This window comes from Temnothorax curvispinosus, unplaced genomic scaffold, assembly GCF_003070985.1.
Source record: "Temnothorax curvispinosus isolate PA1 unplaced genomic scaffold, ASM307098v1 QBEX01008992.1, whole genome shotgun sequence".
Lineage (NCBI taxonomy): Eukaryota > Metazoa > Arthropoda > Insecta > Hymenoptera > Formicidae > Temnothorax > Temnothorax curvispinosus.
Genome location: NW_020218772.1, coordinates 181,815 through 197,381, shown reverse-complemented (window position 1 = coordinate 197,381; position 15,567 = coordinate 181,815). Strand labels below are relative to the sequence as shown.

Below are 15,567 nucleotides of genomic sequence, written 5' to 3'. Positions count from 1 at the left end.
ATATATATATATATATATATATATATATATATATATATATATATATATATAATAAAAAATACAGAATGTTTGTATAAAAAATAAAAGTAATATAGCATATCTTTTTTATTTTGCTTATATGCAAGCAAAATGAAAAATACGCAATATTAGTTTTCACTTTTGCACAAACATTCTGTATTGCCTTTAAGTTACGCTGCGTAAGTAATTTGATATGCTTCACAGCATGCAATGTATCCTTGTAAACGTGACTAGCATTTCACATTTACAACGTAATACATTTACTATGACGAAACCTGAAACGTAAATGTGTTCTTCAGAGAATGATCTGCAGTGATTTGCTGCATTATAAGACATTATAAGAGATAACATACAAATACACATATTATAAATTATAAGAAATAAATATAAGGTACATGAAGGCTGTTATTGGCATAAACATCAATTGTCACTGTGATGTAAAATCTATTATAATCCTTGTTACCATTTTTACACTTGTCATACTAATTTTTCAACTGTATGTGCAGATATAAATTTATAATATTTTAAAATAATATAAGAACTCAAAGTCAAATTGTACATGCGTTCGACATTAATAAAAGTTTGCTGAACGATTTGTTTAATTATCATAATTACCTGCGCAATGATGTTGTGGAGTATAAGAGACACGGGGTCGCTAGGGCAGACGAAATGCTCCAGATTAAAATTAAAGTAATCACTGTCCTCTTGCGAGACATATGGTGTTTAAGAGGATACATAATGGCCATGTACCTGCAACAAACGACACACTGGTGCTGTTTAATATTCCTCGACAGATTCAGATAAATTACTGAGATTTATGGCGCTTAATCCTGTATTGTGTCATCATCTTTTTCGATAAGCTATTCTCGATTTTTATAAAAAAATTGTATAATAACTTTAGACATTATCATTTATCATTATCGAACGTTTACAAGGAGAATTGTGAGAAACAGTGCTTTGTTGCAAAACTTTTGCAATTATGGAAGATATTTAAACACAGATAATGTTCTTATTTATTTATTATTTTACAAATATATTTGTACTATTTTATATAACATTCTTCTTCTGAGCATTCTTTTTGAAAGCGATAGTTACTTCAAATGACAGAATTTATCGTTAATTTTTGTTTATATATTTTTATTCAAATTATTTAATATGCATACAATTTTTGTGAAAGAATGTGTGCTTCAGATAATAGCTGTTTCGCATGTAAGCCAGAAATTCGAAATGCCATCGCGCGAAACGAAGCAATTTTACGTTAAAAAATGCAGTTGCGTGTAATAAAAGTGTAAATTGCTTGCTCCGTTGCGAATTATACTGATATTTTAGATCGATTCGTTGTATGTTACACGTAACACAGTATTCCATAAAATATAACTACTCCAGATTATTGTACTAGGAGAGACTGGTGCGCTAGTTGTTACACTTTTTTGACCTAACAAATTTTGTATGACCAAAAAGCTATGAGACTACAACGTGGTTTTTGATGCGTAATTTCATACATTAAAAATGATTTGTTAATTTTAACAAGATAATATTCCGGACGTTTCGGCTTCACATTGAACCATTCTCAACGGTGTAAAAATGAGTAGATAATTAATTACACCGTTGGAGGATGGCTCAGTGGAGCCGAAACGTTCGGATTATTCTCTTGTAAAAATAAAAATAAATCATTTTTAGTGTATAAAATTATGCACCCACAACCGTGTTGTGCTTTTATAGCCCTTTGGTTACCACAATTTGTTCATTATCGAGAGTCTTAAGTTATTTTTTCTTTTTATTTGAGTTTACTTTTTTAATTATTTTTTTTTAATCAACTTATAAATCGGATAGATATGTATTACAGAGAGATTTATCAAAAGCTGTATGTTTAAACTATATTAAATATATTTCTTTATGTAAAGTTATTATTCATTTATCTCACATTAATAAAAATCTTAAAAGGCGACATTTGTAACAATCTACAACTGTCACAACTTATCCTATATGAGGTTCTTTTAAATATATTAAGTAAAGATAGAAAAATAAAAAACTGTCCAGAAGAGTACTTTTACTAATGACTTGAATAAATATTTTTTTAAACTGTCGAATAATGTAAATACGTACTTACATATATTGTGCACATTATACGTATATGATAAACATAACTGTGATCAACTTTTTATTTTTTGTTATTTTAACAATTAAAATACAAGTAATAAAAAACATTGTACTATAAAAGTCTTGAGAAACATAATTTTTATTTTTTGTATATTTGTTAGAAAAGTAAAACATAATTAACATAATTGTAACAAACCTTTTCTTAGAATTAAAAAGTTGTAATAACTTACTCCGGCATGACTAGCTCCACTCTACCATATTTTATAATTAAGATTATAATTAAAAAAATAAATTTTTAAGAGAGATTAACATAAATGAAAATTGTATGTCATGAAATAAAGATTTTAAAGAAATATTACAAACTTCAACGTATAATAATTAGATTTAAAAATATTACTAATAGATAATTACTCTCTCTAGAGAGAGATAATATATTTTATTTATTTTACTCTAGGCTACAGAAAACGATTTTTATCTTCAAAAATGTATCAGGCATTTTATAAACGACCACACTAAATTACTGATGTAATATTCCCGACATATACAGTGCTATTATCTTTTATTCTGGAAATATATTAAATGTAATAACCAGCCACAACTAGAGCTCCAGTCTTTTCTTTATATTTATTGCAGGGTGTACCGTAGCATATGGGACCAACTTCCAGTGATGGACAAGAGATACAAGAACAACGAAAAAAGTTTGTATTAACATGTGTTCTATTTGACCTTGTTTCCGAGTAATCATGTTTGTACTCCAATAATGTGAACTACTTAACGTTATAAGAAGTGCTCAAAATGGCCACATTCGGCCTGAATGCAAGCTTGCAGTCGTCGTGTCGTTTTTTTGATCTTGTATCTCGTAAGTAATTCATGTAATCGCTAGAATATGTTCTTGTCTGGAAGATGTCTATTAGAAACGATCCGCGTATAGGTAGACGTTTTGCTTCGACTGAATTATAATCGGCAAATATACATCTAATGCATATCTGCCATTTCCTGATTTGAATACTCATTTATTCTTATTTCTAACAGCAAAGTAGTGAATTATTAAGTGTTTCTAGCAAGAGAATGAATTGAAGAAAGTAAACTTATTGAGTAAAATGTGTGAAATTTAGTTTTAATATTTTACTATTGCTATTACACTATTAACCACACAACTGTCAAAATATACCATGGAGCCATGACAGCCGCTCATGAAGTAAGCGCAACGAGAAAACCAATCGGCATCGCGGAAAAGCGACAACAATACTTCGATAGATTCGAGTATCGATGAGATGACTATTTTTAGAAGTGGACAAATACAGACCGACTTTTTTCATTGTTTTTGTGTCTCCTGTCCGCTGAAGTGGGTCCCACATGTTACGATACACTCTGTACATACACATGATATGTGGTTCAATAATAATACTATGTATACACTTTTTACATAATCAGTAATACAAATCTATATCTCTTATCTCTTGTTATAATAAATGCAGCGAAACAAAACACGTTATAATTAGCAACATAAATAATTTTAATAAACTTTGGATATACAGTTCATAATAGACATTATATAATGCATTAACGTATTGACGTAGTAAAATAAAATCTTATTTACAATCGTTTGGCATTTGAAAGGTAAAGTTGACAATCAAAGACAATTACATTGTTTTAACGTGATGTTAACAGTAATTAGAGTTACGCAAGTAGAATAATGTAGTGTATGATCCATAAATTATCATGTGTTTCTCGCAAACATTCACCAAATTACAAACAAGTCTCTTGCTTCGACATTAGCATTATTGCTCTCATAATGCTCTCCGCGCATGCACGCAATAACAACAGTTTACCAAGTTCACCAATCAAACAGGTTGCAATAATTGATTACCTTTACCGGTAAGCCTACGGATTAGACGACATTATTCCATGATTGGATTTTAATTATTTAAATAATTTGCAAGTATACATAAGAAGAGAAAAAAATGTAAAATCTGCAAAAGAGAAATTATTTCTTCTCATTTTTATCCAAGTAAAAAAACAAATAATATAGAATTAACAAAATAAAAAAAAGCGAAAAATTTATACAGATTCTTTATTAAAATTGTATATAGGTGCTACTCGAAGACTTTAATAGTGTTATTAGATACGATTTATCTGACAATGAGTGTGTAACATTTTGTTAGTTAATCAAATGCGAGAGTGGGCGAAAAAAAGGTTACATATAAGATGACACCTGTTGTAATAAATTATTCGTGGCATGAATTCAATTACGTGTTTCATGGCAGTTTCATTTAGTCATCGTCAATTTTCGTGAGAGACAAATAGCCCTTATACGTTTGAAATACGGGTCCTGTTCATTTTCCATGCAATAAACTGTTCAGCGAGAGTTCCCACGGGGAAACTAAACTTGACAATTACTTTTGTTCTTCCGAGATGAAAGCTAGAAATGTACAAATCTACAATAGAATTTCTCGCGTAAGTTTCTCTGCGTCGACCTAGATATAATCAAAGAACCGAGACCATCTCTATTCTTCTCGGTTAAGTTCACGTAGATATCATAAATTGGATCTTTTCTAACAAGAAACGCTATCGAATACATATTTGAAAGCAGGAGAGTTTGTACGTGTCGAATAGCTCTGTGTGCCAATCGTTATATATACGTGTGCTAATAATCAAAACTTCTTTATCCTTTGAAATCTTAATTGTCTACCATTTTGAGTTTCGAGGCATTTCTCTGTTTAATCTTCTCATCAGATAAATGCAAATGGTGAAAACTCTCAAGAAGACATAATTGAATTAAACAATGAAATTTCTCATATCGTATTTTATTACTTGTTACTTGACTGTTAATACTGATAATAATATACTAGTCAACATTAAAATCAGCCTAATAAATACAAATCAAGAAACAAATTAATTTTTTTAGTTTGTAAATAATATTTAATAATATATAATAATATTTAATATTTATATGAAAAATTGTTCTCGAGTACCGCGATATGTTATGAAAAATATCAATATAAGTGCTTTTCAGAAAATTTATGGAAGCATTTTACGCTGTGTCAAGTTTCAATCTTTATTAAAGTTTCAATAAGCATAGTTAAATATGTTACTTTAGATTTGTAAGGAGAAACAAGAATCTAAATAAAAGATCTTACTTAATTAATTTAATACAGAATTTACTTTAATAGCTGCAAATAACTAATCATCAGTAGTCGCTAACTTTAGATAAAAATTCGGAGTAAATTTAAAAACGCATTCCTGCCGTGATTTCTACCTTTTCTTAACTACGCAGAAATGCAGATAAATGTAGCCGTCATGTAGTATTGTACGCCAGAACAATAAACGACACAGACAGAATGGCTCCATTGTTTTCCACGTGAGTTTTTGCACGCATAGGTAACTACCACCGCGAAAGGTATTTCAGTTAAATCCGTCGAAACCATAACGACATTTCACGTCTGCATATAGCATTCTTGCATGCGCGGTAAGAATTACAATCCTAAAGCCAGTTTGCAAACGGTTGTACCGGTACCTGTCTCCGATAACATGTCGAGTTATTTATCGCGGTAGGTTGAAATACTAATACGCGAGCACATGTAAACCGTGAAATTTGAATATTATACGCGAAATATGAATCTTCGCTCCCCAAAGATAACTCGTTTACTTGCTAATTTTCTGAATATTATTAAAACCTATCACGAGAAGAGGCAAATTTAGCTATTAACTCAGTATACTTAAATTTAATAGATTTTGTGTTTGAGATATTTATCAAAACAGTAAAAAAATTGATTAATGTAAGTCATCCTATATACCTACATACATGTTATCGACTTAAAAATGTTTTAACATGATAAAAAACGATACGCGAAAAGATTATAGTTTCTATCATTTTTATCTTGAGTCGTATACTAACTGAATTACTAGCACATCGAATTACAAAGAGGAACGTTATCACAAGAGAATACTCTTTTATCAAGCGAAGGAAAGGCCAAATAGAATTAACTGCAAGCGAAATCAGAGTATTTTTGATCAAAGCAACAATAAGGAATTGAAGGTAAATTTCCTACGGATCGTCCATTGTCGCTCTATTTTGCAAAAATTAAATTCAATATGATTTCATAGAATATGTGTACATCTAACTTTGTCATGTCTCTTATTTATGGGTTAGCTAAGCGTATTACGATACGGAGGTGTGATACACTGGCATGGTACGAAGAGATAAAAGCTGCAAAATAGTGTCTAATGAATGTTTAATGGATAGCAAATCTAATTTCCGCCGGGTGGGTTGTCAGTCCAACTCATGCATGTACAAACCATAGTACGTGAGAAGCATAGCTATCCCGAAACCGTTCGAACTTCGACTTCTCTTCCATTGATCAGTACGTGAAACGCATCGTAAAATGGAAATGCATCGGTGTACCCTAAGATACTTAAAATAATCTGTTTTTATCCAATTGCATCTCGGGAGTCGTATGTTCTAATGTTTTCCATGCTCGAAATTCTCTAAATAACTTTCAATATTTATTGCGATTACTAAATTACTATTATATATTGTTTAAAATTGATTGCGCGTTGTCATCTTTATAAGAGTATTAACTTTTCGATTCGGTAGAATAATATAACGTAAAATGCAGCGAAATATTGAAATGCAAATTTATTTATCGAATATTTTCAAAATGCTAACCGAAAAATTGAATATTTTATGGCTTTATCGGCAAAACCATTGGCAAAATTGGATTATTGACTGTTGGCGTTGATTGATCGTTAATTCACTTTTATCTTTAATGAGCTGTTATTAATTGATGGATCGCCAATCGGATCAGAAATTTGTTAACGAAAATTTGTGGAATACTGATAAACTTGACTATTATGACTGCAATGTTATGACCTTTTACGTCATCTAGATGTAATAAACAATCTGCGATTTATGTATGCGCGAGGTTTATAATTGTACATAATTATGTACGAACGTTTAACCAAACGTTCGTTATAATTTCATCGTTTCACTAATGAAAACATAACGAAACAGCATGCTAAACTAATCTAAAATCTTATTTTAACTCAACGATCGGCATAAAGTTTATTTTTTACCAAGTGCAAACAATCTTAAATTAAATAAAGCAGTTTGTCGACTAATTAATTTAGTTTACAAGAAGGACATTGATAATTAAGCCATTGGTCCACTTTTCTCAATTGGTTTAGAGAGTTTGAGAGTAATCTTTGATATTTGTGTGTTGAGCATGAAAAACTGGATAAATTGGAAACTCAAAAAGTTAAGCTACAGTTTCTTACTTAAAGATATTTGAGTCAATCCCCAAGTCCATTCTCTCCGGTCTACATTTATTAGACAATTTGAGTGATTGTTAATTATTATAATCTCTTCAATAACTTCAAAAGCCGGTCGTGATCCTTTTACATCAATTAGCGTTCATTATATTCACCCCCATTTCTATTCCTAAAGTTCCGTATAACTTTAGCCTCAGTTTCTAGTTTGCGGTTAATTTACCGTAAAATAATTTAAGTATGGAACTTTAAAATTTCTTTTTTATCATTATGTTTTGCTACAAGTAATTAGTTGACAACTACAACACTGAAGTATAGTACACAATTATTCTTATTATTAAACGGCAGAAATTTTATAACTTTAACGATAACTCTTTTTTAAAATTATATTTGAACATTTATATTAAGCTCTATTCTCATTTACTAAAGGATAAATTGAATAGTTGCAACTTTTCTCAAGATGCAAATATATTTTATAATTATAAAAGTCAAAAACGTACATAATAATTGAATGATAAACATTTTAATTGAAAAACATTGAATATGTTTATATAAAAATATATAATGTTATTTAAAAAAAAGCATTTATATAGTATTTATTAATAACTTTCTATAAAGTAATTTCTATAAAAATTATAAAACGTTTATAGTATACATAATACATATCTGTATATGTATGTACTTGTGTTGTATACTAAATATAATTTTAGAGGTGTAATATATGCTGATAAGTTTTGGTAAACATTTCAAGAAGATTATAAATATTAGTAATATTCAATTCTTGTTATACTTCGACCACTCTTCTATGATTATTATACTAACAATAAATGGTCAAAATTTATAAATGAGATAGCAAAATATCTTGACAAATTTGATATAGCCATTAAAGATAAAAAGTCCAAATAGGTTTTAAATAACTTTCTGAGAAGTTATTTAAAAGATTTACTAGGTTTGTAACAGATGTATAAGATTTGTAAGATGTTATATAATTTTCCAGTTCTATTTTTTGATAGAGAAACGAGATAATTTCAACTTTTGCACTTTACGGTATTTTTTTATTTACATTTGAAGCTTCCGTCAAATCTACATTTAATTAACTTTATACCGCTTGGGGCGCATGGGAGAAGATTAGATTTTTTTATGTTATTAAAAAATACTTGCGCATAAAAGTCTTTGTGCTTAACTTAGAGAAATAAAGTTGAACTAATTTGTAAGATATAGATAGATGTTTACATGACAAGAAAAAAGAAACGCTTTTTTACAGTCAATATGTTTAAAAAATATAGTTTATTCGTTTATTCTACAGAGATCACCGCATGTATGGCAGTTTCCGCGCGTATCGCGCGTGCTTTTGTTCGATTCCCTGTTTTCTGCCAATTTCGTTTCCGACGCTCGGTTGCTACGATACGAGCTGTCTTAATAAAATATTTGAATAAGTGTTCGTTCGCGAAGTATCTCTCTTCTTGTGCTCTTCTTGAATTTTTGGAATAATTACTGGGATAATTACTGCTGTTGCCTAACCGAGGCACAACCGTGCGTGAGTTGTGCTACGAGGCAATGAGTTGCGAGCTTGCTCGTTGACGAAAAGTGATACGAGAAATCCGGCTGGAGTATTGCTACTGAGATCGTCGTCGTCGGCTGCGTGCGACGTCGCGCAGAGTCCAGACCCCTCAGTCCGAAACGGACTTCTCACAGAGATCTTTTCACAAGTATGTAACTGCTTCAGGCCGGCACGAGCGCTTCTGGCTGGTTTACATGGCGTCCTCAGATCAGAGTTACTTTTCGTCCTTGTAAGGCTCTGGCTCATATTCTAGCCTTCAGGACAGATCTGACGGACTTACCTCGTTTCAAATGGTACAATTTCTTGCCTCAATGTGTTTCATTGCCAGATCGGAGTATGCTTTCAGCCTGGTAAGGCTCTGGTTTTTTATTCTAGCCTTCTGGGCAGATCTGGTAAATGCTTTCGCATTACTTTTAAAGCCACTGTAAACAAGGAGTCAATTCATTCGTTTTTTGATGTTCGCTCAGATCCGAACTACTTCAAAAACCAGCTACGGTTTTGTACACAATATATTTTGAATTTTTTTCTACTGAGTTTTTAATAAATACGGAAACAAATAATGTCTAATCAGATCTGCAATAAATAAATTATCTTTGTGATATAATAGAAATGAAAGAAATAATAGAAATCAAAATTAATAAGAAAATAATGTGATAGTCTTTTTATTTCTTGAATGTGGAACAGAACGAATAGGATAATAATCTGTAGCCTTCGGGTTAACTGCACCGATAATCGAGAGTAGTGGAATCGACGAGCATGAATTTGTACCTTATCTCTTTTCTACCCTCCGATCTCGAGGATTATCACGAATAACCTTCGTTCTTTATCAAAAAAGTAAGAAGGAAATTTTCTCTATATGTCAGATACTTTGTAGTTTGTTTAATTTTTTGTAGGCACTATTGCATAAACTAATGTAATATAATAATGTATATTAACTAATATAATAATAATAATAATAATAATAATAATAATAATAATAATAAGTTTTCGTTTCTTACCTTTCTGTTCTTCTTTAACTTATATAAATTTTTTTCTTGCTTTTTCAAAATTAAATTAAATGCAATAGTTTTTCAATACTCTATTAATTATTCTTGATATATTTTAATAAAATATTTTAATAATTAATATATTAAATATATTAAAAACATTATTTAACAAATATTATCTTTATAATTTTATATGGAAAATATTAAAACATGGACAATATATTAGTTACAGATTTACATTGTGTAAAAGAGCATTCTGCGTTAGTTTTATATTTTATACATTGAATATCACCGTAGTAGCTATACGACAGTTTTTTTTTATTCACAATCTTTTCATGTTTTTACAAAATCGAATCGATGCTAATATTGTACCGGTGTAACACTTTTATTAATGAGCACCGCTCTCGGTGCTGTTATTTAATTCGATTTCGTGGAGGGTAAACTTTATTTATCGCACCGCACAGACATTGATTAATAACACTGATTGTGAGTATTGTTCTAGTTGCGTATTAGCATGATGTATGTACATGTGCGACTTGATTCTCTACATACACTGGCGTGTACAATTCCCAAATGACTTGTTTTCTGTATTAAAACTATCATGCAGATATATCACGCTACTGTTTGCATAAAGTTGATGCGTACAGTCAGAGATTGCTGCAAGATACACATTTAATGCACATTTTCTGTGCATTAATATTACATATTTCAAATACTTTAAAGAATATTAATTATGAATAAATATAACTGCAGTGTTTATGAAAGACGTCTTAATTTGTATATATGCAAATATTTTGAAGAATCAGTATTTTGGAGAGTCAAATACGATTTGTGCATGAGTTATGTAACATTTAATTCACATTATGTAACAATAATTTAATATAAATTATTGAGAAACGGACTCTAGGGAATGGTAAATGACAGCCAGACCGACCTGTTATTTAAAAGGATCAGATTTGTTTCCGATGTCTTTCCCAGAACTTCAGCTTGTCAATCTCAAATCTCATTTTGTGGACTTGATTTGGTGAATAGATCTCACTGTTCTTTGCTGGTCAATCCTAATTTTTATTTTCAGTCCGAATATTTTGTTATGTTAGCAGAATTTTTCTAGTATTTTCTCTTGAAAATTACGCTATCTTTGTACATTTAATTTTTAAATATTCACTTTATGCTCGTTCGAGAGCTTGAGATTATTTAATTTATCTATCATCACTGAAGATGGCTCAAAGTAGAGCCGAAACGTACGATATTTATAATTAGTATTAAATTATTAATTAAGTGTTACATGACGTTAACTCACACACAACTAACTGCTTTGACTTTTAAAGCCCACTTTTTCTTGTTATTCGTTAATTTTAATATCAAAAGTCTTTGGTTAATTAATTATTTATTTGAAAATCTTTTAATTTAGTACAGATAATTCTTTCTGTTTCTTTTTTCGCTCAAAATTGATATTAGAACAGATTTTCCAATATTAAAATAATATATAACACATAAAAAACAAAATAATATAGGAGCATGATTAAAAGACATCGATAAAAAGTAATCTATATATCTACAATATATATCGCATTAAAAATTCGAAGCGCGTAATTGCGAGATAATTGATTTTCGTTAATGTATTCGATTCACATAAAATTGGTTATCAGCCTTATTAAGTTTTAATCGTTTAAGATTAATATTTTTACAGTAAGGGATGATAGATGCGCCTTAGAATGTTATTTGCAATAAATTTGACCTTTTCATATTTTACAACGAAAATAAAAAAAGGAAACACTTCTTTGATACAAGATTAAATATTACATGTTCCTAATAAAAGAGAGCCCGTAATAGCCGGTTATATTAGGTAAAATATAAAGTTAATTGAAACATTAAATGCGTTAAAGGATTTTTTCCTTTTCTGTATTGGCTTATGCTAAATTTGTTAAATTGTTTGGTAAATTAAAATATATTTTGGAAAAGTTTGTTAAATTAAAATATATTTTGTAAAAGATAAATAGTAAAATAATATAGTGAATCAGCAATTGTAATTAAATAGGAAAAGTCAAATTTTAACATTTACTTTAAAAAATTATATTTTTATAACTTTATTATAAATAAACAAGATTACACACAAATATATGAAGAAGAATAATAATAAAGAAAATAAGATATTATTGAAATATCAACATAATTAAATATTGAAATGTTAAAATCATCATACTCTCTTATCGCTACATTAATTTTTTATACGAAAAAATATTAGAGATGTCTTCTAAAGTCTTAATTAATTGTGTAAAGTTCAATTATTAATACAATTGCAAGCTAATAGCAATATAATATATATTTATTGAGATAGTTAAAAAGATAATTTATATAATGATAATAATTAACAATTATATGTTATATTTAATTAAATCAGCAATGTATTGTTTGATGAATAAGATACATGAAAAGCAAAATGGATGTCAATATGTATGTTATCGTAAACAGTTAGTCAAATAAGGTATCTTAAAAGCGAATCGATAAATTGGTACGGCGACCCTGGAATTTTAATTAACAACTATACGCGCAAACAAAACTTTTAGAATTTAATCTAATACTAAGGTTAATATTGTAAAAGATAAAAGACAGATTAGTAGATAGGAGCATATTAATAGATACGATAAGAATATTAATAAAATTCAAAATTACAGACATATGAGAGAGTATTAAATATACACACGATCTCATATTATCAAAGAAGAATGTAAAATAGAAAAATGTAAAATAGAAAAATAGAAAAATAAAACATAGCTGAAAAATTATATAAATATCGAATAAAAATAAATGGAATACAAGCACATGTGAAATAATATTCTTATGTTCATGAGTAGAGAGAAAAAGAGAGAGAGAGTGAGAGAGACAGAGAGAGAGACAGAGAGAGAGAGAGAGAGAGAGAGAGAGAGAGAGAGAGAGAGAGAGATAATACTTTTTATCTTATGTTATATAAAAAAGTCTACTGTGTGAATAAAATATTTTAATGTGATTGCAATCGATTTTATTTAACATATAGAATGGATTCAACCACAACGTGGCCAATAGTTTCAGCCACACGTGCGCAACGGTATATTGAAGATATAAAGTAAATCAAATGTTTTAGATTTTATTGAAAAAGCGAAGAGTGCACAATGGAGGAGCAAAATAATAGTAGTAAAATGATATGAGGTTAAAAAAACAATACGAAATAAGAGGAGAGAAAGGTCGATTTATTGGAATATATTATATTATAGTACATTTACAGCACGCTTTACTCGCTTCCTGAAACGTGTGAAATGGGTACGATTCAGTACGTTCGACTATCTCTACCAGAGATTGCATTCGGTATCGATTGCATACAAATGATACCAAAGTTAAATGGCGACGTTCTGCAAGTGTTTTCTTCACGGCTTACGTGCGGCGATTTCGACGCAATGGTAGCTTTTTCCCCGCGTGTCACCATTAAAAAGGATCTATGGAACTAAGTGTCTGTGTGTCTCTATTTTCTCGACGTATTTCAGGATTAGCCGCGTAAACCCGCGTATGTCGACGGAGAAACGATTGTTTTATCCTGTATAAAATAAATCGATGAAGAAAACGGACTAAACCGCATGTGTTGTGAAAAGATATAAATTTTTATTTTGGAGAAAATAGCTTAGGAGAAAAAGTAGCTTAACCCTCCGTAGTCACACCTATTTTTTCAAACAAGGAAGTCACTCTAGGTCATTTTGACCCGAGACGAACTTTGATCGTTCGCCATTTGACCATTTATCCACCGATCGTGTTGAAAAAATTCTCAAATGCACTTGCGATATTGCTAAATTGATTGCTATAAAAAAAAAAAGTGCCTCAGGAATTTTTAACATATAAAAAAAATTCACGAAAAATTTGTTTAAAAAAAAAATTTTTTTTTAAATACAGCTAGAGAGCGTCATGCCCGCCAATTTTCAAGTTACGCGCAAGATATTTACGAGCAAAGTTGAGGCTCGGGTCAAATTGACCCAGTTTGACTACGGAGGGTTAATATACTTATAGATAAATATGGATATTAAATATCAGATACACGTTTATAGTTTATATATAAACTATTGATTGAGTTTATAAATTGAAATTATAATAAATAATAATACTTTTTTTATAAAATACAGAAAATATATACATAAACTCTTGTTTAGTTTGTCTCTGTATTTTTCTATGATGTATAATTGATCTTACTTTTGATGAATCTTACTTTTCATAATTTATTATTATTATATAGTTACATAAAATCTATTATATTTAATTTATCTGACTGATAATTTACAACGAATATACTTTCATACAAAAAGAAAATCTTAAACAGTATTTCAAATTAAGCAAATTATTTTGTTGTTTAGAAATTTAGAAAATATTATACAATAAATAAATAACATTTTTATCTAATTATTTAATTATTTAATTATTATTGTTATTTATACGCAGGCTGAAAAATGCGTGTTTACTCGTTTCTCTGGTATATAAGATTCTATGGTCTTTACGCAGTCAAATTATGTAAATTATGGCTTAAATATCGCAAAATTATTGTAATGCGCTGAATATGACCCGAAGAAGAGAGAGTCGAAACGTACGCGAGTCTTAATTAATTGTAATAAAGGAGTTTGCACAAGAACAACTGTGCCGGGCTCTTATTGCCAAAATTACGGAATATATTGAAATAATATTTTTGTATATTTACAAATTTTTCGCAAATTAAATTATAATAACTTTACATGGTTGATATTAAATATAATATTACGCGCGCGGGCGAAAAGGGGAGGGGAGAAGGGGGGGAGAGAGAGAGAGAGAGAGCGCTATGTGAGTAAAGAAAGTAATGAAAACTTACCTGTCAAATGAAATTACGACGAGAGTAAAAACGCTAGAAGCGACGGTCACGTGTGCTACAAAGTTGTTGATGGTGCAATACACCATTCCGAAGGGCCAATTAGAGTTGAGGAGGAAGATAAAGTTGAAGGCGCAGTTGAGCAATGACATCATAAGATCCGCAACAGAAAGATTTACCAAGAAGTAATTAGTTACAGTACGCATTCGCCGATGAGCTGAAACAGAAGAAAAAAAAAGGGAAATCTGTAAAAATCATGTTAAGATCTTTACTCCCGTGTTATAGTGGAGACGTTTTAATACTCGTTTCTAACTTTTTTATTTCTATTTTCTGTTTATAAATTGCGAACTTCCCGCAGAAGCATTATTGTGACTTTAGTCTTATAGTGTTACTTAAATAGCTGTGACTATATATATAACAGTGAATTTTTCCGCTCACGTTCCAGCAAATCATTAAAATTCTAAACATTTATTGTTACAAGAAATCCGCATCTTTAAAAATAAAACATCTGTACTTGATATTCCTTTTTTCCATCTCTCTCTGTTATTTTTCTTACAGAAGCTATCGTGTTATGAAAAAAAAGAGTGAAAATAAAAAAATTATTATCTCTCACATTGACTACATAAAATCGAAGCTTATTTCTGTTCACGAGATGTGTTATAACAAACATGATTCCTTGAACATAATTAATTTGTTGTTTTTTAAACATCTCACAGTTAATATAATTATATTTTTGAACAATTTTTTATGGAAAGATGCTTTCAAAACTTATTTTGTTT

The 15,567-nt window shown here is 29.6% G+C and overlaps 1 protein-coding gene across 1 annotated transcript in view; it reads right to left on the bottom strand.

Moving 5' to 3' along the window:
• LOC112458556 (tachykinin-like peptides receptor 86C) overlaps positions 1 to 15,567 on the bottom strand; it is a 52,184-nt gene that overhangs the window by 16,993 nt on the left and 19,624 nt on the right. The window contains exons 2-3 of the mRNA XM_025022247.1: positions 14,792 to 15,005; positions 634 to 768 (exon numbers count right to left, since the gene is read on the bottom strand). Of these exons, the coding sequence (XP_024878015.1) occupies positions 634 to 768; positions 14,792 to 15,005 (349 nt within the window). The remainder of the gene's footprint in view (positions 1 to 633; positions 769 to 14,791; positions 15,006 to 15,567) is intronic.